A 25,114-nucleotide genomic window follows, 5' to 3' on the forward strand; every position below is an offset into this window, starting at 1 on the left:
TATTATGGTAAGGATGCTTTCCAGTACCTTGAAGTGTTTCCTTAATACTTTTATACATAGAAAGGTATACAATATACTACCTATAAACATTTGGCAAACTGATGTTAGATATGAACCACATTTAATTGTTGTGTCTTACTTATCTACTGCTCCTATAATAGAAACACCACGAGTGGATGGCTTTAACACACAGAAATTTATACTCTCACAGTTTAGAAGGACAGAAGCCCAAGTTCAGGGTGCCAGCTCCAGGAAAAATTCTCCCTCTCTGCTGACTCAGGGGTAAGGTCCCTGTCTCTCTTTAGCATCTCTGGACCCAGTGTTCCTTGAAGCTGTCCACATGTCTTGGCACAACAGCTTACAAGTCAAGATCAGAAATAGCTCAGGATAGTTCTTCAGTCAAGACAGCTTCTCAGTCATGCCCACAGGCAGGCCTCTCTCTCTCTCTAAACCCTTGGCCACTAGGTCTGTCTTGGCCTCTCCATGCCTCAGGCAAGTGTTACAAAGCCCTTTAGCTGCACTGGTAAGTGCCCAAGGACACCCCACTCTTGCAGACAGCCTCAGCCCAAAGGCATTAAGCTTTCTCGTTCCTTGGGTTGGCATACCCACTGCACCTTCTCTTGCCCATCTCCTGCTGCTACTTCTCTGCAGCCACTGTTCGCCATCTTGTACTCCTGTGACGTTACAACTCTCTGTCTCCTGGGTCTAGGAGGTTCTCAGCTCAGAGATGTTGGATCCAAAGGAAGTGCTGTGCTCCCAGCTCTTCTTTCTTGGTGGTGGTGACATCCCCATCTCTGCTTGCTTCTCTATGCTTTAATCTCTTGTAAGGTAAGATGTCTGACTGAAGTAAGGGCATGACTTGAATAACGCTCGTAACGGTGGTGAATGAAGTTGAGAGTGATTATTTGAGTCAAGCCCTCTAGTAAGAAGGTGACTCCAGATACATCCCACCCATATCCTGCCTCATTATCATAAGGGAAAATTCACACCCAAATGGGACCATAACCACAAGCACGGAAGTTAGGATTTACAACACATCGCAAAAAGGAGGATGATTACATCAGATCACAAAATAGAGGACAACCACACAATACCTGGAATCATGGTATATTGAACTTAACACACATTTTGGGGGAACGTGATTCAATCCTTAACGGTGACTCAGGTACAAATTTGACATAAAGACAGGCTTAGGAATGAAACCCGTTTGTAATCCTGGGACTCCCTGTACTGTTATAAACAATTTAATAAAATAAAGGAGAGAGAGGGGAAAGGTATTAATTCCAAAATCCCAATTAATATAGAAGAAATGATTGGAACAGAAAATACCATTTGACAAACACCAAAATAATAATTATAGGTAGTAATTATCAATGGATACTAAAATTAGTAAAGTATGACGAAAAACAATATTTGCACGGTCTCAAAGTATCACCCCATAAGAAACTTAATTATAAAGCATAAAACACAACTTTATGATAGGAGAGAAACCAAGGAAATACTGAAACATGAAAACACTCTTAAACCAAATATGAAATGAGTGTATTTAATTGTATGCAAATAATATCCAAACATTAAAAGACATAATACCACATTCACTCCAGTCTATTCCCTGAAGCTTTATTTGTGATAGCCAAAGGCTCTATTTAAGAAAGGTTAGGATCTGATGAGACTATCCTCCAGCTAAAATGAAACTGTCATCTCTCTCAAAGGCACAAAGTAGCACTGACATCTCTTTTGAGTTAGTATTGCTTCCTTACTCACTGAGAAATTTTGTTCTTTAATCACAGACTTTCAGAAATTTGCTGTTTGTAATTACACCAGAAAGGATGAAACATCCCACTTTTGAAAAGCAGCAGTCTCTCCAGTGTTGAGTTCCTACATGCAAAGTGAGTTGTGAAGTATAACTAATGGCTTTCCTACATTCCTTACATTCAAGAGTCCTCCCCAATTTGAGTTCTTCTGTGTGTAGTGAGGAAACCCTGGTGGTATAGTGGTTAAGTCATATGGCTGCTAACCAAAAGGTCGGCAGTTCGAATCCACCAGGCACTCCTTGGAAACTCTATGGAGCAGTTCTACTCTGTCCTATAGGGTTGCTATGAGTCGGATCGACTTGACGAGAGTGGGCGGGTTTATGTGTAGTGAGGTATAAGGACTGCTGAAAGACGTTTGACCTTCCTTACATTATGTTTTTTGTCCACTGTGAGCTCTTTTACGCATTATTAAAAAAAAAGAAACCCAAACCCGTTGCCATCAAGTCGATTCCAACTCATAGTGACCCTATAGGACACGGCAGAACTGGCCCATAGTTTCTAAGGAGTGCCTGGTGGATCTGAACTTATGACCTTTTGCTTAGCAGCCATAGCCTTTAACTGCTATGCCACCAGGGTTTCCTTTACACGTTATTAGGGCTGAATAATAACTAAAGGCTATCCCACATTGCTTACATTCATAGTACCTCTCGCCACTGTGAGCTTGTAAGTGTTCAGAGACAGAATGCGAGCAAGTAAAGGTTTTACCACATTCCTTGCGTTCATAAGGTCTCTCTTCACTTTGAGTTTTTATGTAGCATGAGGTTTGAGGAACACCTAAAGGCTTCCCACATTCGGTACATTCGTAAGGCTTTGCTCCACTGTGAGTTCTTATACATCTGAGGGGTGAGGCCTGATTAAAGGCTTTCCCACATTCCTTACATTCATCCGGCCTCTCTCCACTGTTCTTACATGTCTCCCGAGGGCCGAGGAACCACTAAACGCTTTCCCGCATTCCTTACATTCAAAACTCCTCTCTCCCCTGTGAATTTTTATGTGCGTTGTGAGCTGTGAGTATTGGCGAAAGGCTTTCCCGCATTCCTTACATTCATAAGGTTTCTCTCCCCTGTGAATTTTTATATGTGAAGTGAGGTGTGAGGATTGAGTAAAGGCTTTCCCACATTCCTTACATTCATAAGGCCTCTCTCCAGTGTGAACTTTCATGTGGATAGTGAGGTTTGAGGACTGACTACAGGCTTTCCCACATTCCTTGCATTTATAAGGCCTCTCTCCACTGTGAGTTCTTGTATGTCTACTGAGGGATGAGGCCCGATTAAAGGCTTTCCCACAATCCTTACATTTAAAAGGTCTCTCTCCACTATGAATTCTTACATGCTGCGTAAGGGTTGAGGCCGCCCCAAAGGCTTTCCCACACTCCTTACATTCATAGGGCCTTTCTCCACTGTGAGTCTTTATATGTCTTGTGATGCTTGACGAATAACTAAAGACTTTCTGACATTCGATACATTCATAAGGTTTCTCTCCACTGTGAGTTCTGTTACGTACAGTGAGGGCTGAGTTATAAATAAAGACTTTCCCACATTCCTGACATACGTAAGACCTCTCTCCACTGTAAGTTCTTAAATGGTTAGCAAGGCCTATGGAATGACTAATGGCTTTACCACACTGCATACATTCATAAGGCCCCTCTCCACTGTGAGTTCTTTCATGTTTAGTGAGGGCCGAGGAACCACTAAAGGCATTCCCACATTCCTTACATTCATAAAGATTATCTACATTAAAAAGTTTTTTATGTAAAATGAGAAATGAAGGACTAGTATAGCTTTTACAACATTCTTGACACTCATGATTATGACCTCTCACACCTGCCCCAAAAGATGAGAAATGATAGAAACCTTCCCCACATTCGTTACATTCATAGTGTTTCTCCCCAGTGAATGCTGCCACAGGATTCTTAAGGGTTGAGAAATAAATGAAGTCCTTTCCACATACTTCGCACGTATAGGGTTTCTTTCCATTAAGTGTTCTAATAGAAGTCAGGTCAGAGGGACAATAGCAGGCATCTTCATGGTCCCTACAATGACATGTACTGCATCCAGTGTGAGATCTGATGTAATGCTCGTGTGATGGGTGATCCATGAAGGCTTTTCCACACTCACAGCATCCAAAAGGGTTTAATTCTGGAGGATTTCTTTTTACAACAGTAAGATTTGGAATCCCGCAGAAGGTTTTCCCACACTGTTTCCATTCATCAATTTTACAGAGATTCCCCACTGTATGACTTCTGTTAAAAGTAAACAACACGCTCTTGGAGATAAATGTTTCCATTTCACCATTACCGAACACATGCGTGGCTTTTGCCCTGACTTGTCTCATGTTTCATAGGTTAATGTCTAGCAGTGATACTACTGTTACCGACATTGTTTTTCTATGAGGATTTTAGATAACTCTTGACATCTGACTCATATTTATGAAAGTGTACTGTAAGAACTCTGAATTCCTAATTCTACACCTAAATTTGTATATGTAAACAAATATATGTATACACCGTACAGATACATTTTAGTATATATCAAGGCTTCGAACAAGCTCCTAACAGTTCAGCAATTGCCAATGTAACCTAGGGCAGTGTAGGCACGGCAGAATCACCAAATCTGTTGCTCATCGGATTTTTACCCAAGTAGGAAACAAACAATGGTGCCCTGCTCAAAGCTGAGGCATGAACGCACCACTTTAAAGATGTATTGCTCTCCACAGTACTGCCAAAATCCAATCTCTTTCACAGATCCCGCAGGTTTCAGGAGCCATGGTATACATACTTAAGTATATATGTGTGTATTTTAATGGCAGGACACATTAGGATTTATTCCTGAGGCAGTGTTTTCTGTTGTTTCAATGATACTCACCTCCAATGACTCCCCTTGTTTTTAGGCAGATCTTTATAGCCATGTGATTCAGAGATTTCTCCTAGCATACAGGACCAGATGTTACCCTTCACGAACCACACAATTATATTTTCACTGGATAACTTTTCTCCATCATTAAGGTTTCGCAAAGCTGACCCAATAATTAAAGTTGAGGTTCACCATATAAAACAAACAAAAAAAAAGGAATTAAGGGTAAAAAATCTGTAGTGAACAAAGAAAGGCTTAGCAACATTTCTCTGAGCACTTTGGTACCGGTCAAAAAGCAATTAATTAGGAAAAAATTCTGAAAGGACTGTTGTGGATTGACTAGTGTCCACCCAAAATTCATGTCAACTTAGGCCGTGATTCCCAGTATCGTGGCTTTCCTCCTTTTTCTGATTTGTTGGAATTCCATGTTGTAAATCCTAGCTTCTAAGCCTGTGCTTACAGTTGTATTTGGAGTGAGCTATGTTATTGAAGCATGATAAGGTTACGATAATGAGGATTAGGAAGGGATACACCACCCTTTATCCAGTTATACCTTTTATCTTACAAGAGATAAATGTGGAGATAAACGAACAACTGTGGGGGGAACCCAACTACCAGCAAGAAAGAAGAGCTGGGAGCGGAGCACATCCTGTGGACCCAGGGTCCCTGCACTAAGAACCTCCTAGACCCAGGGTAAGATTGATGCCAGAACACATGCAGATCTCTAAGGAATGTGGGGCCCACCGATGTTGAAAGGATACAACGACCTTCCCCAGAGCTGCCAGACAGAAAGCATTCCCCTAGAGCTGGCACCTGGAATTTGAACTCCTACCTTCCCAAGCTATGAGAGAATAAATGACCATTTGTTAAAGCCATCTAACTTGTGGTATTTCTGCTAGATAACTAAGACCAGGGATTGAGAGTGATGGTGACATAAACAGGTGTTATTAAGAGAGCTAAGAAGACATTGGACACAGTACATTTGGAATATTAAAAGAGAAAAAGGGTCTATACAATCACAGGTGTGAGAGAATTGCTACAGTCAGAAAGGTAAGCTCAGGTATCAGCGAAGTTGTATCTCAACCTAAAAGAGACTTTTTTCTAGCTGACTAATTCAAGTGTAATTCCTTCCATGCAAGCCTGGTCCTTCAGAGAATTCTTGCTGTCCTGGTGCTTCCCAACACAGTGGCCCTGGATGAGTCCTAAGGCTTACTCCACTGTCCTCAGATCTTTGCCTTGCTTTTCTGCGAAAACAAATAGGTAGAGCACACATAGTGCTCATGGAGAAATCCGTATCATGAGGGAGGACAGTGAAGAGCAATGAGCATCTCCTAGACACAGACCACCCCAATACTTGGCTCGTAATGGTCTCTGAAGATGGACAGTTGTCAGTTTACTAACAACAAAATAATTATGTCAAACTTGTAACAAACATGGTAAAACTCTCTACGAGGTCCCAAACCACAAACCTCTCAGTGACCCAAAGGGACCCCTGAAGCCAATACTTGCAGTTACAACACTTAAAAGATCCTCAGGGCTTTAAATCACAAGAAAAACGAAAATTCACTTTAATACACAGAGCTTTTATGTTCAAGGGGAAGCCCTGGTATGTGAGCTCCATACACTAAGGGATCATTCCTGTTTTCTTTCACAATTTACTCCCATTGCTCAGCTGCAATACTGGGACAAAGTTGATGAATTAAGTATTTTTGTTTGCTAAAGAATAAAAAATAAAAAAAAAAACAGAAAATGATGCCATTCTTACCTACTAAGGCCAGGTTTTTGAGAGTTTCCATCATCACATCTCTGTAGAGTTTCCTCTTAGCAAGATCCAGCAAAGCCCACTCTTCATGGCTAAAGACCACAGCCACATCCTCAATGACCACTGAGTCCTAAAACATCCCACACATTATGGGTCAGCAAGGTACCATGTTCTCCAATGTATACAAGTATGACGGGCGAGGCTGACAGCCTCGGATAACTGAGAATTCATGGGGATTTGATACTAGGTTCTGTGTTCTACCCAGGTCTACCCTAGGGTATAGCTATCAGTCCTGTCCCTTCACTAACTACATTCACTTCTTCACTGATTGCATCTTGGCTCACAGACTTTCATCACCCTAAAAAAAATCTCTCCACAGTTTAACTGAAACCAATTACCATCTTATTCCTCTCTCTTTATGGTCTAGAACAGTTAGGAACCACAACAGAAATTAGAGAAACGCTCTCATTCACATTATCACTTCCTTGTGAACAAACTATTACACCTTCTTCCATAAGACCCACTGGAACACTCAACAACCCATAAAGCACTGATTAAGGCAGGAGGAGTTATTAGCAACTGGGAAACGTAGAACGGCATTTTTACTTTTGTCCCTCACAGCCATGGGAGGACCAAGTGTCCACACAAATAAACTGGTAACCCAAGGCCCTGAGTTGGTTACATTTTCTTAAAACTCCAGGAGGTGACAGATCTACTGGCTGAAAAAAAGACTCTTTTGGAAAACTGAATTTTTACATGTCAGTCACCTATTTTTCAAAAAATCAGTTGTTTTTTCATCCTCTTGGTCTCTTTCATAAAGCCAGGCGAAAGTTAAAAAAAAAACTTACAAAGAGCTCAGTTGAGACAAGAAATAGGAGAGTCCAAATTGCTCCACAATTCTCAAATTTCAAGATGTGATGCAATCGTACACCAGTTATTACTGACTGCTCCCCTCAACAAACAAAAACTCATACACCCTCACACAAAAACAGTCTACTGATGTACAGTGTGGAGAGGAGGAATGTGCTGTCTCATTAAGGGGAGAGCAGCCGGAAGTACACGGTGGGGTGTATATGGCTTTTTGTATGAGAGAGACTTGATCTGTAAACTTTTACCTAAAGCACAACAAATAAATAAATAAATAAATAAATAAAAAGTCTACTGGTATAAGATGACAAAGAGTACAACCTCTGCAGAGACAAGAACACCATGACCTTGAGTATTATGACCAAGAGGATGCCATTTCCATTTTGAAAGGACTGCACAACATGATAAACATAATCAATGTCATCAAGCTATACATATAAATATGGTAGAACTGGAAATGTAATATGTCATTTTTTCCATTAAAAAATTTATTTTGTATGTCAGTTGAAGTGGAGACATTTTATCTGTTAAACTGCTCATGAAGTCTAGGAAACAGGGGGGAAACTCCAGCCCTTTAGAGGCTCCACCCCAAAATTCTCTTGTATTAGCAGACCATGGGAGGCACATAACCATGACTGCCTGAACCCTGATCACTGGAATTCCCTGGTCTCTAAGGGTGACCTCCGTGATGCAGCACCAATGAACTGGATTCTTCATGTCGTGAGTAGAGTCTGCTAAACAACACTTTCATTACTAAAACAGGGCAGCTTTAGAGTAAGAAGACTCCTCTTGTCAGAGAAGTAGTGAATTGAGCCGTCTATGTCACCTCTAATCAATCCTGCAATGATGGGGTTACAACAAACTTTGAGCTAGAGCCAAAATCCAAAAGTCTCCTCCACAGCAGTGGCCAGATTATATATTTTAAAGTCATCAAAATGCTAATGTTCATTACACAATAGGATAATGATAAAATGTTCCATGTACTGAGCAACTACGATTTACGAAAGGGTGTGCAAAAAGTTTTCAACACACTGTTCATTTACAACACATGACTCTCGTAAGGCACTTCATAACTGAGTAGAGCTAATCAATCATGCACTCAATGCTGCCCACATGAACGTTGCTGAGCCAGAGTGAGAAGGTAAGTCAATTTACTTTTGAAGCCTAAGTTCCTGACACCCCCATTTCTATTCAAATGCATACACTTTTGCTCTTATTCTGGCTGTTATTCTCCAATAACACTACGGATGATCTAGACCCCTGCTGGATAATAGGGAGAGGAGACAAAAGAAACATCCTATTCAATTCACACAACTCAGAGCTACTTCTCCTGGAAAATCCCTTTCTCCCAGACCGTGAACTGTCACTACCTTCATTTATTAAAACTGATTTAGGTCATATGACACTGAGCTGGCTTCATATTAGGAAAGCAGGTATAGCAGTGAACCAAACAGAAATATCCAGGTGAACACGGATCATCAGTTTTTTGAGTGTGGACTGTATTTTAAATATATGTATGTACTAGTATATCTGTATATGTATATAAACATAAATACATACTGTCATGTGGTGATACATTCTAAATAAAATGCAGCAGAGTAAGGGATAAGCTGCAAGTAACGCAAGGATATTTATTTTTAATAAGTTAACACAGAATACAAGATACTCATATTAGAAAACATTAACTACTGAAACCTGCCTTGACGAGGGAAAAAAAGATCGTAGTTTCAATCCCCAAAACTTGTAAGGGCTCTATAATGACTTTGCAAATACTCATGTACATTTCACATGCTTGTCTGTCGACTTCAACAAGGGCTAACGTAGAGGCACAGGAGTCAAAGGTCTCTACTAACCTTCATGTCCAGGAAAGGGCAGATACACTACTTACATCCAGAAAAGGATATTAAAGTAGGCTAAATATGGGAAACTGCAAAAAAAAAAAAAAAAAACCCAAAGCAGCATAAACATAGTATAAAGAAAAGACCATGAAAATAAAGACTATATGGTCTTAGTCTGGGTTCTCTAGAGAAGGAAAACCAGTGAAGTGTCTGGGTGTGGCAGGGTCAGGGGGAAGGGGGTGGTGAAGAACACTCATCAGAGAGATGGGACAAGGATGGCTCTGGATGGCGGGGTTTAGCCTCCACAGCCAGAGCTGCTCTGTCTTCAGACTCTGATCAGGAGACTCTTGTCATTCAACACAGAGCACCAAAGCCCAGGGTGGAGATGTTAATGCCCCATGGTGCCAGCTCTGAGAGTCACTAAGGAAGGTGACCAGGACATCTAAATCCTGAAAAGCCATATATGTAGAGGGGAAGGGTCCAGTGACAGTGAGCAGGGCCTCAGGGTGCCTCTTAAGCCTCAGTTCCTTGGCCTCCTCTGCCACCTTTTCTCTTCACTGAGGAACCACAGCCCCGCAGCACACAGCTGCCTCCCCAACAGTTCATATCCAGCGTCACCCACTTATGATACAGATAACCCAATTCTCTGTACAACTCACCATTTCCTTCTCCAGCTTCTGGAAGTCTAAGGAAATGTCGTCTCTGAGCCCAAGAAGCCACTTTGGGAAGAGGGACAGGAGTGGAAGCAGCACACTGGGCAGTCTGGAGGAAGATGAATAATGTCTGGTCCACACACCAGCCAGAGCAGTTGAAATCCTTCCTTGTGATTGATGAATGTGCAAGATGGTCGCCCGAGGTCCCCAGCTGCCTGGACTGGACTACTTCTCCCTGCAACACAACTGAGACCTGAAATAGAAGAAGGATGTAGAGGAAACAGTGTTGAGGAGGCAGGGAGTGACAGGCCTTTGGCCTCCTCCCAGGCTCAGGGCAATGCTCCACCCTGAGGGCCTTTACACTGAAGGCAGAACAGGCTCCATCCCCAGAGCACCACCTGCATTCTTCAGGCAGCTCCATGGGCCTCTTCTTTCTGCAACAAGATCACAGATGGAGGTATTTACCTATCCCAGGACATGAGAAGTAACCAGGCCTGGCCAGGCTGCAAAACTTGAACCTGATTTTCTTCAGGGAGTCAGGGGTCCAATGTTGAAGTTGTGGGTTCACCTATGTAACTCTATCCCTTATAGATCAACACACACACAGTTATTTGGTATTGACTTGGTTGAATTTTCAGGAAGAACATGTTTTTCAAGTTTTGTCAATGAACCCATCATGGTTCATTGATTTTTAATTATGTGCAATTAAAGTCCTATTTTGCTGTTAAAAAATTTTTTTATTCCTTTTATAGTTATTGTAATACATGATGGAATTTTTTTTTTTTTTTTGCTTTTGCAACTAACATTTCTTCCTTTTGAGGTTTTATTTTTATCCTTTTCCCATTGTTCTCAAACCACACCACCAGGAATCCCTAAAGTTCTAAGACATCTAGGAGAATCCCTAAACACTTTGTTTTTCAACCTTGTAATAATTCGATCAGCAAATAATCAGAAAATTATAAAGTCTTCTCAAAGAAGCCGTCTCCCGCCTCTGTCCCCATTTCTTTCCACCCTGTTCCCCTCCAGGTTGGCTCCTATTCTTTCATTTCTTGGTCTCAGAGTCAGTGTTCTCTTCCTCACATATTCTTTATACCACTGTTACTTCTTACAGTGTTATCTTTTTTTTTTTTATTATTTTCTCTAAAAGCACCAACTTTAATTCACATTCTTATTTGTAGACTTATTACTTCCAGCACAAACTAATAGCTTGTTCAGGCTCACCTTAAAATTCCTCAATCAAAATCCATATTTTAACAAGATGCCCAGGTTATCCACACTGATATTCAAGTATGAGTAGCATTCATTGATCTGTACCCTGCAACCCCAGCTCTGGGCATTCTATCAACGAATGCCCTTTGAACAATCTACATCTACATCACATCGCTGCACCATCTACCTGATTCAGAACCCATCTCCATGTCTACGCCTCCTCACAGTCTTCCTTAACTTACCCACAAGCTCCTGCCTGACAGCCTTCCATCATTTCCAAAATCTATCTGCGGCACAATAACTGCTGAATACCCATCACTGGTTGTCCACTGGCCTTCGAAGAGTCCAGAGTAGTCAACATGGCTCTAAATCATCTGCTGCCATTGCCTCCTCCAATCTGTATCATGTAATACCCCCCACCCACACTTTCTCTGCTTCGATCATCACTGAATTGTGTCCCCCCAAAAACTGTGTCAAAACTTGTTCAAAGCAAGGTCATGGAAGCTCTATAGAAACAAACTCCCTGAAGGACCAAATCGCTGGGCTGAGGCTGTGGGGACCATAGACTCGGGGAACATCTAGCTCAGCTGGCATAACAGAGTGTATAAAGAAAATGTTCTACGTTCTACTTCGGTGACTAGCATCTGGGATCTTAAAAGCTTGTGAGGGACCATCTAGGATACTCCACTGTTCTCACCCCACCTGCAGCAAGGGAGAATAAAGAAAACCAAAGACACGAGACAAAGATTACCCCAAAGGACTAATGGACCACAACTACCACAGTCTCTACCAGACAGTCCAGCAAAACTATACGGTGCGAGAGGAGGGGGCCAAGATGGCTGACTAGGTAGACGCTACCTCGGATCCCTCTTGCAACAAAGACTCGGAAAAACAAGTGAATCGATCACATACATGACAATCTACGAACCCTGAACAACAAACACAGATTTAAAGAGTTGACCTGAGTGACAGAGACGGAGAATGAACAACTACGGGGAAGCAGCGACTGTTTTCAGAGCCTGGAGCCAGCGACCCCGTCAGGTAACCTTGGCGCCGGGCTTAGGACTGGGCGCAGGGGAGCTGAACATGACACCTGTGACGGCACAAACACGGGGCACAGCCCTAGCCTCCTGAACTGACCCCGGGAGGGGGCCCAGCCATCCGCGCGGGCGGCACAGCCACGCGGCTGGTGGGAGGAGAAGTCCTGGGGAGGCAGTGACTGGTTTTGGAGCCGGGAATGCAGCGTCCCAGCCCGGGAACCTTGGCGCCGGGCTCTGGACTGGGCACAGGGGAGCTGAACGCGGCATCTGGTCACGGCGCAAACACGGGGCGCAGCCCTACTCCCCTGAACTAACCCCGGGAGGCGGCCCAGCCGGTCCGCGGGAGTGGCGCGGCCACGCGGCTGGCGGGACAAGAAGTCCCCGGGAGGCAGCGACTGATTTTGGAGCCGGGAATGCAGGGTCCCAGCAGGGGAACCTTGACGCTGGGCTTTGGACTGGCAGCGGAGGATGTGACCGTGGCTTCAGTGGGCCAGATCCTCGGGGACAATCTCCACACAGCCAGCACACATAGGCGACACGCCCCTCAGGAATCTCAGATAAAATAGTCATCCCAAGCAAGATAAGCAACTTTGGCTATATTCCGGGGTGCTACTCTCTGTTTTTCTGAACCCTCCCCTCCCCTTCCCAGGCGGCTTCATTAACATTGGAATTTCCTGAGCCAGAGGGAGAACAGCTCTGGCTCCGTGGCTTTGCTTTCCCCCTTTTTTTTTTTTTGGTCTTTTCCTAGCCCATTCTTCCAGCCTGAGAGAAGCAACCACAAAAGACCCAGGGACGAAAAATCCTTCCCTAATTGCACTAAAAACACAGAACCAGCTCCAGCCAAGCGTAGATGATCCAAATCTCGGGCTTTCATCCTTACAGGGAAGAAGGTGGCTGTTATAATGCAAAGGCAGTTCTGATAGGGATCTGATTGCATTTTTTTTAGCGGATTTACTGGAAAAACAAGTTCCCCAGGTCTGATATCTCTGCTTATTCAACAGAGCCCTAACTGACCGACAACAGGGAACTGAGGGCTGAAGCTCCCCCCAGACCACCTAGCCTCTTGCCTTAGGGGTCTAAGGAGGGTGACACCTACCAATCAGTAGAAGTATTTGCACTGGGGGCCTAAGGTACAGCTGCAGAGCCCTCCTACCAAGATGCTATAGGAATAGAGACACACCTACCTCACTAACACTTGGGGGAAGCCTGTCAGCATCCTACCCGCCCCCCCGGAGTGTGAACCTGAGCTGCTAATAGAATCTGGTGCACACAACTCCCACCACTTCTCGAGGTGGATAGGTGTTAGGGTGCAGCACACACTTGATGACCCAAAATCAGATTCTACTCAAGAATAGTGAATAGACTCAGGCCTATATATCTGGCAACAGCCCAAACCAGCTGGTAATAGGTCATAAGTCAGTCAAGGGCTACAACAAACAAGACAGCACAATCTGGTAGCCCATCCACATACACTGAAAGAAAACAAAACAAGATAAGACTCAGTGAGCAAATAATTTTTTTTATATCTTAGTGATGGCAAGGAGACAGCAATTGATATCAAACCACATAAAGAAGCAGACCATGACAGCTTCTCCAACCCCCCAAACAAAAGAATCAAAATCTTTCCCAAATGAAGATACAATCCTGGAATTACCAGATACAGAATATAAGAATCCTTCAAGACATCAGGGATGACCTCAGAAATGAAACAGGGCAAACTGCAGAAAAAGCCAAGGAACACACTGATAATACAGTTGAAGAACTCAAAAAGATTATTCAAGAACATAGTGGAAAAATTAATAAGTTGCAAGAATCCATAAAGAGACAGCACGCAGAAATCCAAAAGATTAACAATAAAATTACAGAACTAGACAACGCAATAGGAAGTCAGAAGAGCAGACTCGAGCAATTAGAATGCAGACTGGGAAATCTGGAGGACCAGGGAATTAACACCAACATAGCTGAAAAAAAATCAGATAAAAGAATTTAAAAAAATGAACAAACCCTAAGAATCATTTGGGACTCTATCAAGAAGGATAACTTGCGTGTGACTGGAGTCCCAGAACAGGGAGGGAGGACAGAAAACACAGAGAAAATAGTTGAAGATCTGCTGAAAGAAAACTTCCCTGACATCATGAAAGACGAAAGGATATCTATCCAAGATGCTCATCGAATCCCATTTAAGACTGATCCAAAAAGAAAAACACCAAGACATATTATCATCAAACTTGCCAAAACCAAAGATAAAGAAAAAAATTTAAAAGCAGCCAGGGATAAAAGAAAGGTCTCCTTCAAGGGAGAATCAATAAGAATAAGTTCAGACTACTCAGCAGAAACCATGCAGGCAAGAAGGGAATGGGACGACATACACAGAGCACTGAAGGAGAAAAACTGCCAGCCAAGGATCATATATCCAGCAAAACTCTCTCTGAAATATGAAGGCAAAATTAAGATATTTACAGATAAACACAAGCTTAGAGAATCTGCAAAAACCAAACCAAAACTACAAAAAATACTAAAGGAAATTGTTTGGTCAGAAAACCAATAATACCAGAAACCACCACAACACATGGTCACAGAACAGAACATCCTGGTATCAACTCAAATAGGAAAATCACAAAAACAAATTAAGATTAATTAAAAAAAAATGCTCAAAACAGGGAATCAATGAAGTCGATATGCAAAAGATCACAATAATCAAAAAGAGGGAATAAATACAGGAGGCACAGAACTGCAATATGGAGAGGGATACAAGACGATATAGGATAATACAAGTTAGGTTTTTACTTAGAAAAATGGGGGTAAATATTAAGGTAACCACAAAGAGGTATAACAACTCCATAACTCAAAATAAAAGCCAAGAAAAACGTAACGACTCAACAAACATAAAGTCAAATACTATGAAAATGAGGATCTCACAATTTACAAAGAAAAACATCTCAGCACAAAAAAGTAAGTGGAAAAATGAAATTGTCAACAACACACATAAAAAGGCATCAAAATGACACCACTAAACACTTAAAAAAAAACAAACACTTATCTATAATTACGCTGAATGTAAATGGACTAAATGCACCAATAAAGAGACAGAGAGTCTCGGACTGGATAAAGAAACACGATCCGTCTATATGCTGCCTACAAGAGACACACCTTAGACTTAGAGACACAAACAAACTAAAACTCAAAGGATGGAAAAAAATATATCAAGCAAACAATAAGCAAAAAAGGAGTAGCAATATTAATTTCTGACAAAATAGACTTTAGACTTAAATCCACCAAAAAGGATAAGGAAGGACACTATATAATGATAAAAGGGACAACAGATCAGGAAGATATAACCATATTAAATATTTATGCACCCAATGACAGGGCTGCAAGATACATAAATCAAATTTTAACAGAACTGAAAAGTGAGATAGACACCTCCGCAATTACAGTAGGAGACTTCAACACACCACTTTCGGAGAAGGACAGGACATCCAGTAAGAAGCTCAAAAGAGACATGGAAGACCTACTTACAACAATCAACCAACTTGACCTCATTCACTTATACAGAACTCTCCACCCAAATGCTGTATACTTTTTTTTCTAGGGCACATAGAACATTCTCTAGAATAGACCACATATTAGGTCATAAAACAAACCTCTGCAGAATCCAAAACATCGAAATATTACAAAGCATCTTCTCAGACCACAAGGCAATAAAAATAGAAATCAATAACAGAAAAACTAGGGAAAAGAAATCAAATACTTGGAAACTGAACAGTACCTTCCTGAAAAAAGACTGGGTTATAGAAGACATCAAGGAGGGAATAAGGAACTTCATAGAATGCAACGAGAATGAAAATACTTCCTATCAAAACCTCTGGGACACAGCAAAAGCAGTGCTCAGAGGTCAATTTATATCGATAAATGCACACATACAAAAAGAAGAAAGAGCCAAAATCAGAGAACTGTCCCTACAATTTGAACAAACAGAAACTGAGCAACAAAGAATCCATCAGGCACCAGAAGAAAACAAATAATAAAAATTAGAGCTGAACTAAATGAATTAGAGAACAGAAAAACAATTGAAAGAATTAACAAAGCCAAAAGCTGGTTCTTGGAAAAAATTAACAAAATTGATAAACCAGTGGCTAGACTGACTAAAGAAATACAGGAAAGGAAACAAATAACCCGAATAAGAAACGAGAAGGGACACATCACAACCGATCCAACTGAAATTAAAAGAATCATATCAGATTACAAAAAATTGTACTCTAACAAATTTGCAAACCTAGAAGAAATGAATGAATTCCTGGAAAAACACTACCGACCTAAACTAACACATTCAGAAGTAGAACAACTAAATAGACCCATAACAAAAAAAGAGATTGAAACGGTAATCAAAAATCTCCCAACAAAAAAAAGCCCTGGCCCGGACAGCTTCACTGCAGAGTTCTACCAAACTTTCAGAGAAGAGTTAACACCACTACTACTAAAGGTATTTCGAAGCATAGAAAATGACGGAATACTACCCAACTCATTCTATGAAGCCACCATCTCCCTGATACCGAAACCAGGTAAAGACATTACAAAAAAAGAAAATTACAGACCTATATCCCTCATGAACATAGATGCAAAAATCCTCAACAAAATTCTAGCCAAGAGAATTCAACAACATATCAAAAAAATAATTCACCATGATCAAGTGGGAGTTATACCAGGTACGCAAGGCTGGTTTAATATCAGAAAAACCATTAATGTAATCCACCACATAAATAAAACAAGAGACAAAAACCGCATGATCTTATCAATCGATGCAGAAAAGGCATTTGACAAAGTCCAACACCCATTTATGATAAAAACTCTCACCAAAATAGGAACTGAAGGAAAATTCCTCAACCTAATAAAGGGCATCTAAGCCAACAGCCAACATCACTCTAAATGGAGAGAACCTGAAAACATTTCCCTTGAGAACGGGAACCAGACAAGGATGCCCTTTACCACCGCTCTTATTCAACATTGTGCTAGAAGTCCTAGCCAGGGCAATTAGGCGAGAAAAAGAAATAAAGGGCATCCGGATTGGCAAGGAAGAAGTAAAATTATCTCTATTTGCAAATGACATGATCTTATACACAGAAAACCCAAACGAATCCACCAGAAAACTACTGAAACTAATAGAAGAGTTTGGCAGAGTCTCAGGTTATAAGATAAACATACAAAAATCACTTGGATTCCTCTACATCAAGAAAAAGAACATCGAAGAGGAAATCACCAAATCAATACCATTCATAGTAGCTCCCAAGAAGAAAAATACTTAGGAATAAATCTTACCAAGGATGTAAAAGACCTATATAAAGAAAACTACAAAGCTCTACTACAAGAAATTCAAAAGGACATACTTAAGTGGAAAAACATACCTTGCTCATGGATAGGAAGACTTAACATAGTAAAAATGTCTATTCTACCAAAAGCCATCTATACATACAATGCACTTCCGATCCAAATTCCAATCTCATTTTTTAAGATGATAGAGAAACAAATCACCAACTTCATATGGAAGGGAAAGAAGCCTCGGATAAACAAAGCATTACTGAAAAAGAAGAAGAAAGTGGGAGGCCTCACTCTACCTGATTTCAGAACCTATTATACAGCCACAGTAGTCAAAACAGCCTGGTACTGGTACAACAACAGACACATAGACCAGTGGAACAGAATTGAGAACCCAGATATAAATCCATCCACATATGAGCAGCTGATATTTGACAAAGGACCAGTGTCAGTTAATTGGGGAAAAGATAGTCTTTTTAACAAATGGTGCTGGCATAACTGGATATCCATTTGCAAAAAAATGAAAGAGGACCCATACCTCACACCATGCACAAAAACTAACTCCAAGTGGATCAAAGACCTAAACATAAAGACTAAAACGATAAAGATCATGGAAGAAAAAATAGGGACAACCTTAGGAGCCCTAATACAAGGCATAAACAGAATACAAAACATTACCAAAAATGACGAAGAGAAACCAGATAACTGGGAGCTCCTAAAAATCAAACACCTATGCTCATCTAAAGACTTCACCAAAAGAGTAAAAAGACCACCTACAGACTGGGAAAGAATTTTCAGCTATGACATCTCCGACCAGCGCCTGATCTCTAAAATTTATATGATTCTGTCAAAACTCAACCACATAAAGACAAACAACCCAATCAAGAAGTGCGCAAAGGATATGAACACACACTTCACTAAAGAAGATATTCAAGCAGCTAACAGATACATGAGAAAATGCTCTCGATCATCAGCCATTAGAGAAATGCAAATTAAAACTACGATGAGATTCCATCTCACTCCAACGAGGCTGGCATTAATCCAAAAAACACAAAATAATAAATGTTGGAGAGGCTGCGGAGAGATTGGAACTCTTATACACTGCTGGTGGGAATGTAAAATGGTACAACCACTTTGGAAATCTATCTGGCGTTATCTTAAACAGAAATAGAACTACCATACAACCCAGAAATTCCACTCCTCGGAATATACCCTAGAGAAATAAGAGCCTTCACACAGATATATGCACACCCATGTTTATTGCAGCTCTGTTTACAATAGCAAAAAGCTGGAAGCAACCACGTTGTCCATCAATGGATGAATGGGTAAATAAATTGTGGTATATTCACACAATGGAATACTACGCATCGATAAAGAACAGTGACGAATCTGTGAAACATTTCATAACATGGAGGAACCTGGAAGGCATTATGCTGAGCAAAATTAGTCAGAGGCAAAAGGACAAATATTGTATAAGACCACTATTATAAGATCTTGAGAAATAGTATAAACTGAGAAGAACACACACTTTCGTGGTTACGAGGAGGGGAGGGAGGGAGGGTGGAAGAGGGTTTTTTACTGATTAATTAGTAGCTAAGAACTGCTTTAGGTGAAGGGAAGGACGATACTCAATACATGGAAGGTCAGCTCAACTGGACTGGACCAAAAGCAAAGAAGTTTCCGGGATAAAATGAATGCTTGAAAGGTCAGCAGAGCAATGGCGGGGGTTTGGGGACCATGGTTTAAGGGGACTTCTAAGTCAATGGGCAAAATAATTCCATTATGAAAACATTCTGCATCCCACTTTGAAATGTGGCGTCTGGGGTCTTAAAGGCTAACAAGCGGCCATCTAAGATGCATCAATTGGTCTCAACCCACCTGGAGCAAAGGAAAATGAAGAACACCAAGGTCACACGACAACTATGAGCCCAAGAGACAGAAAGGGCCACATGAACCAGAGACCTACATCATCCTGAGACCAGAAGAACTAGTTGGTGCCCCGCCACAATCGATGACTGCCCTCACAGGGAGCACAACAGAGAACGCCTGAGGGAACAGGAGATCAGTGGGATGCAGACCCCAAATTCTCATAAAAAGACCATACTTAATGGTCTGACTGAGACTGGAGGAATCCCGGTGGTCATGGTCCCCAAACCTTCTGTTGGCACAGGACAGGAACCATTCCCGAAGACAACTCATCAGACATGAAAGGGACTGGACAGTGGGTAGGAGAGAGATGCTGATGAAAAGTGAGCTAATTACATCAGGTGGACACTTGAGACTGTGTTGGCATCTCCTGTCTGGAGGGGGGATGGGAAGATAGAGTTGGAAGCTGGCAAAATTGTCATGAAAGGAGAGACTGGAAGGGCTGACTCATTAGGGGCACAGCAAGTGGGAGTACGGAGTAAGGTGTATATAAACTTATATGTGACAGTCTGCCTTGATCTGTAAAGGTTCACTTGAAGCTCAATAAAAGTTTAAAAAAAAAAAGCTACTGAAAAAAAAAAAACTATATGGTGCCTGGTTACCACCACCGAGTGCTTTGACAGAGATTACAATAGATGGTCCCGGACAGAGCTGGAGAAAAATGTAGAACAAAATTCTAACTCAAGAAGACAGACCAGACTTGCTGGCCTGACAGAGACTGGAGAAACCCTGAGAGTATGGCCCCCAGACACCCTTTCAGCTCAGTAGTAACGTCACTCCTGAGGTTCACCCTTCAGCCAAATATTGAACAGGTCCATGGAACAAAATTAAACGGGTGCACCAGCCCTAGGGCAGGGACTGGAAGGCAGGAGTGACAGGAAAGCTGGTAATAGGGAAGCTGGGCTTGAGAAGGGAGAGTGTTGACATGTTGTGGGGTTGTTAACCAATGTCATACAAGAGTGTGTGTACTAACTGTATGGTGCGAGGCTAATTTGTTCTATAAAACTTCATCTAAACTACAAAAAGAGTACATCCAAAACACCCTATCACACTGTTCTACCCTTTTTCTATGTGATTTAGGTGAAAGCTTACAGAGCAGATTAGTTTCTCATTGAACAGTTAATACATAAATTGTTTTGCTACACTGGTTGCCAACCCCACGATGTGTTAACACTCTTCCCTTCTCCACCGCAGATTCTGAGTTTCCACTTACCCAGTTTTCCTGTCCCTGCCTTCTCGTTGATGCTTTTGGGCTAGTGTGCCCATCAGTTTTGTATACATGGTTCAACTATGAAGTACATCCCTCACATGTGTTATTGTTGGCCCTGTAAACATGTCTAATCTTTGGCTGAAAGGTGAACCTCAGGCGTGCCTTCAATATTGAGTTAAAAGGGTGTCAACCATATTCTTGAGATTTCTCCAGTCTCTTTTAGAACAGGAAACGTTGTCTTCCCCCCCCGCCTCTGGTGAATTTTAATTTTGTTGTACATTTTTCTCTCGCACTCCCCAGGACCCTCTATTGTGATCTCTGCCCGAGCAGTCTTGTTCTGGGTTCGGTCTGGTGGAGGTTGTAGTAGTTGCGATCCATTAGTCCTCTGAACTAATCTTTCCTTTGTGTCTTTGGTGTTCTTCGTTCCTTTTTGTGGCAGCCAGGATGGGACCAGTAGTGGTATCCTACATTGCCACTCACAGGACTTAAAGAGCTCAGTTGCTACTCACCACAGTTGGATATAGAACATTTTCATTACTGACTATAATATACCAGTTGAGCTAGATGTCCCCAGAGACAATGGTCCCCAGCCCTCCAGCCCTGGACCTCAGTCTCTCATGACAGCTGGATGTGTCTGTAAAGCTTCTATGGCTTTGTCCTGGTCAAGCTGTGCTTGTCCTGGATCCTGCACCTGGCTCCTGTTCGTCTGAATTCTGGTTCTTGGAACTTGAGCTAGCAGCTTGCCTGCAGTCTTGCCTGTTGATCTTGGGATTTGTTGATCTTCGCAGACTGTGAGCAAGATCCCTGCTCACTGACCTGCTGATCTGGGGTTCTCCAGCCACTACAGCTACATTAATTAGGAGGAAGCCTATATCCTGACCCAAAGACTTGGGACATTCCAGCATCTACAGCAGTGTGAGCCATATCCTTGACACAAATCTCTTTCTGTATATACATTTATATGCTTTACTGGTTTAGCTTCTCTAGAAAACCCAGCTTAAGACAGTGAGTTCAAGCCACCTATTGTTCAGCTAGTAATCTAAACACTTTCCACCATCGAGAGACTCTGTACCTGGCTCTTTTACTCTACAAAATAATTACTACAAAAGATGAGGTTCATTTAATGAAACTGTAACGGGGCTCATCCTCTAGGATCTGCTGAAACATTCGCATTAATTTCATTACACATGCCTCCCATTTTTCCCTCATTCTTAGTATTTACTCTTCTGATAACAAGAATATGCCCGGTTTGTTCTTCAAGATGCCTTCAATCTTTTAAGGAGTGAGGCTCTTTGGTAGCTAAAATTATGATTAAACTCACAACATCCAATTCAGCACAGATCACACGCACTGGCTGTGTGAACTCTATAAACCCTTCCTTGCTGGCATTCAGACTGTTCAGCAACATCACACTTTATATCAGAACATTCAAGATTGGCTATATTGTTTCTCACACAATCATGACAAAAATTCATTCCTTATACCCAAAGAAACTCCTCGAAAGATGCCTCGTCCTAAATGTTTTCATCCTAAAATCGGGATAAACACGGTCGTAAATGACGGTACAATTTCCAACTCATGATTCTTGATTGTTTATCAGTCCTAAACACATATAACCATTAAAGGAGGAGGTTATATTCATCACCACTATCTTCATTTCCCTACGACCAGTAATACTCAACAAAAATCCTGCCTGATAAAGCACAGAAAACAAAGAGGAACCACTGTAGGCAGGGAGACTGTGATCAATATGCTCCCAGACACAGCCACTTACGAGATCTGTGTCCATGGGCAATTTCTTGAAGAATATTACTTTTATAAAATGCTGCAAATGCTCCCTCCTTCCCAGTGTTGTTTGGAGGATAAAAGATGCGGTATTTTATACAACGTACCTGGCACGCTGCCCAGCCCTTCTGAAATAGCTCAATGAACGGTTGTATGTGTTCACAGAAGAGTGTGAGAACGTGAGAGAGAGCGTGAGAAAGAGTGCAAGAGAGAGTGTGAGAGAATGTGAGGGTGTGAGAGAAAGAGAGTGTGAGTATAAAAGAGTGTGAGACAAAGTGTGAGAGAGACAGAGAATGTGAGAAAGAGAATGTGAGAGAATGCGAGAGAGAGAGAGAGAGAGAATGCGAGAGAGAGAGAATGCGAGAGAGAGAGAGAATGCGAGAGAGAGAGAGAGAAAGTGTGTTAGGAGCGATAATAAATGAGGCGAAAGAGTCTGAATCATAACAAAACAGAAAAGAGAACCTGGGGTCGGCGGGTGAACCGGCGGTGGGGGCGGGGCACGGAGACGCAGGGAGCGACCCCGGCGCCCGGGAGGCCCGGCACCCTGCATGTCTCCCCGCTCCCTGAACAGCACAGGTGTGCGCGGCTCCCACGGTGCCCACCACCTCACCTGTCCACGCACCGACACACACAGGTCCCACCTCCACGGCCTCCAGGAAGCAGCTGCGGCCGCGGGGCCAGGGGCGCGCAGGAAACAAGCGGCGGCGGCTCCCCGGCTCCAGGGAGGCCCGAGGCTCTGGGAGCAGAGAGACCAGGAGGGCGGGGGAGCGGGCACGGCGCCCTCAGACCCAGGACTCGACCTGCGCTCACCCGACAGCAGAGCAGGTGGGCCACACCGACCTCACACAGGAGCACGAGGACCACGACCGCTGCTGCCGACCCAGAATGCCCACTTCCGCTTCCGGGCGCGCTGGGTGCCTCAGCGGAGGGCTTCCGTGCGGGAACCCAGCACGATCCAACTTTGGACGTTGAGTTCATTGGTTCCTGGTTGTGTCTGGGATCTGTTCCGGGTTGTCCTTATTTCCTCTCTATTGCCCCAAAGGAACTGTTTTAGACCCTTTTTTCCCCCACATTACAGATTAAAATTGATACCCCAGACATACTGTGTGTCAGTTTTTGTAATCATTGTCCTTAGAAGGCCTCAGTTGATTGTAATATCCAGGAAACTTTAAGCCCTAAACCCTATTTTTGCTTCAACATTTCATTCTCAATAATTATGGCCTTATTTACTCTTCAGTTACACCAGTGGCTCCTAAACTGGATTGCACTTGAAACAAGTCACATAGGAATCTTGCTAAAATGCAGATTCTGATTCTATACGTCTGCGGTAGGACCCTAAAAGCTGCATTTCTGATAAGCTATCAAGTAGTGTTGGCGATGCTGAGCCATGGACCACACTTGGAATCAAGAGTCATTGGATGGTGATTATAATTATTACCACTGAATTATTTTGTTTACGGAGGAGATATAACCGAACGAGGGCCCTTGTCCTGTCCTATTAGCCGATTGAAATAAGATGGACGCCACACCACCTGTTCCAAGGGAAACAAGGTAGAAATTTATTGTCTGTGCAAACAGGGAGTAAAGCTGGGTTTAGCAACCATAAGGCCACTTGCTCCCCCTCTGAGGCAGTTGGGGAGTTTTCTAATTCCGATGACGTCTGGGGGTTGGTTTTGGTGCCCAGAACTCTCCACCCTTAGCTCTCCCATGTCCACATCTGGAGGTCCAGATGTTGAATCATGTTGTGAAGTTCATGTCTAAGGACAGACTGAGGACACAGGCCTTCAGGTCCTGCGCATGCTCAGAATTCTGGCAACAAATACAAATAATGATTAGGGCAGCAAAGTGTGGTAGAGCCAAAACGAAATTAGAAGCTGTGGCTTGGCGGCAGCGAGCGGGGAGAGGAACCGCGACGGGATGCGGAGAAATCCCCACGGAGGCCTCAGAGACATTTTCCTAACGGCACTGGTATACATGGTGCACAAATGTCTTCTTGGTGTGTGATCTGATGTCCATCCCTGACACCAGTTAGTGTGCAAGCCTGTGCGTGTGTGTAAGCGACCAGTGGTAGACCAGGCCAAAGGGTCTGGCCCAGATTGGAGCAGACTAGAGGTAACGTCAGGTCATTGAGGAACAGAGCCCTCACACCACAACACGACTGCCACGTCCGCAGCTGCCCACCCAGAACGCTCAGTTCCGCTTCCAGGATGCTCACTGCTCAGGAGGTGGCTTCCCTACGAGAACCTAAAGCGCTCTAAGTCGGGGCCTGTGGTTGAGTGGTTCCCCCTGATGTTTGAGATCTAGCCATGACTGTCCTTTATTCCCTCTACAGAGAAAAGCCTGGGTTGTCTTAAATGCGAATATAAACTGAAATGCGGAATTCAGTAATCAAATATACTTAGAGAGGTAAGTTGTCTACCTTTAAGGAGATTTCTTAGAAATTACATATGACACTTTTAGTTAGAGCTTATCGAAGAGAACTCAGTCACATGGTCCCATCTGGTAGCAAGGACTACTGGGAAATAAAATGGTGGTCCTAGGCGACCAGATTTAGAACTGAAACTCAGGAATTCTATGATCAAAGTCCAAGGTGACAACAAATATTGAGGGAGATGAACATCTGTTACAGAAGTAGACAATACTATGTTTTGGAGGTACAAGTAGCAGAACTTGAAGACTTAATGGGCAGTGACTGAGGTAAACAGAAGTAACATGCCTGATTTCCACCTTTCTGACATAACAGGGTAAATGGTAATGCCTTTCTAGAAATGGAGAAAAGAAAGGAGAGGAAAGTTTGAGTAAAAGACGAAGGAATAATTAGTTACTGTGACCTTGTCCACACAGC

At 42.6% G+C, this 25,114-nt stretch overlaps 2 protein-coding genes across 16 annotated transcripts in view; both read right to left on the reverse strand.

Annotated features, from left to right (window-relative positions):
• Positions 1–25,114, reverse strand: part of LOC126069416 (zinc finger protein 345-like) — a 73,416-nt gene that overhangs the window by 24,333 nt on the left and 23,969 nt on the right. The gene's annotated exons all lie outside the window — the stretch shown is intronic.
• LOC126069415 (zinc finger protein 345-like) overlaps positions 1,423–25,114 on the reverse strand; it is a 208,786-nt gene continuing 185,094 nt past the window's right edge. For 5 of the 7 annotated variants that reach the window (XM_049872798.1, XM_049872794.1, XM_049872800.1 and 2 more), the window contains 4 exons: positions 9,793–10,039; positions 6,432–6,558; positions 4,679–4,829; positions 1,423–4,056 (listed from right to left, as the gene is read on the reverse strand). In XM_049872798.1, coding sequence (XP_049728755.1) covers positions 2,643–4,056; positions 4,679–4,829; positions 6,432–6,558; positions 9,793–9,795 — 1,695 coding nt within the window. In that variant the 5' untranslated portion in view covers positions 9,796–10,039 and the 3' untranslated portion in view covers positions 1,423–2,642. Of the gene's footprint in view, positions 4,057–4,678; positions 4,830–6,431; positions 6,559–9,792; positions 10,040–22,879; positions 23,161–25,114 lie in introns of those variants that run through there. The other 2 variants (XM_049872797.1, XM_049872793.1) reach the window with 2 other exon arrangements.

Source organism: Elephas maximus, chromosome X, assembly GCF_024166365.1.
Source record: "Elephas maximus indicus isolate mEleMax1 chromosome X, mEleMax1 primary haplotype, whole genome shotgun sequence".
NCBI lineage: Eukaryota > Metazoa > Chordata > Mammalia > Proboscidea > Elephantidae > Elephas > Elephas maximus.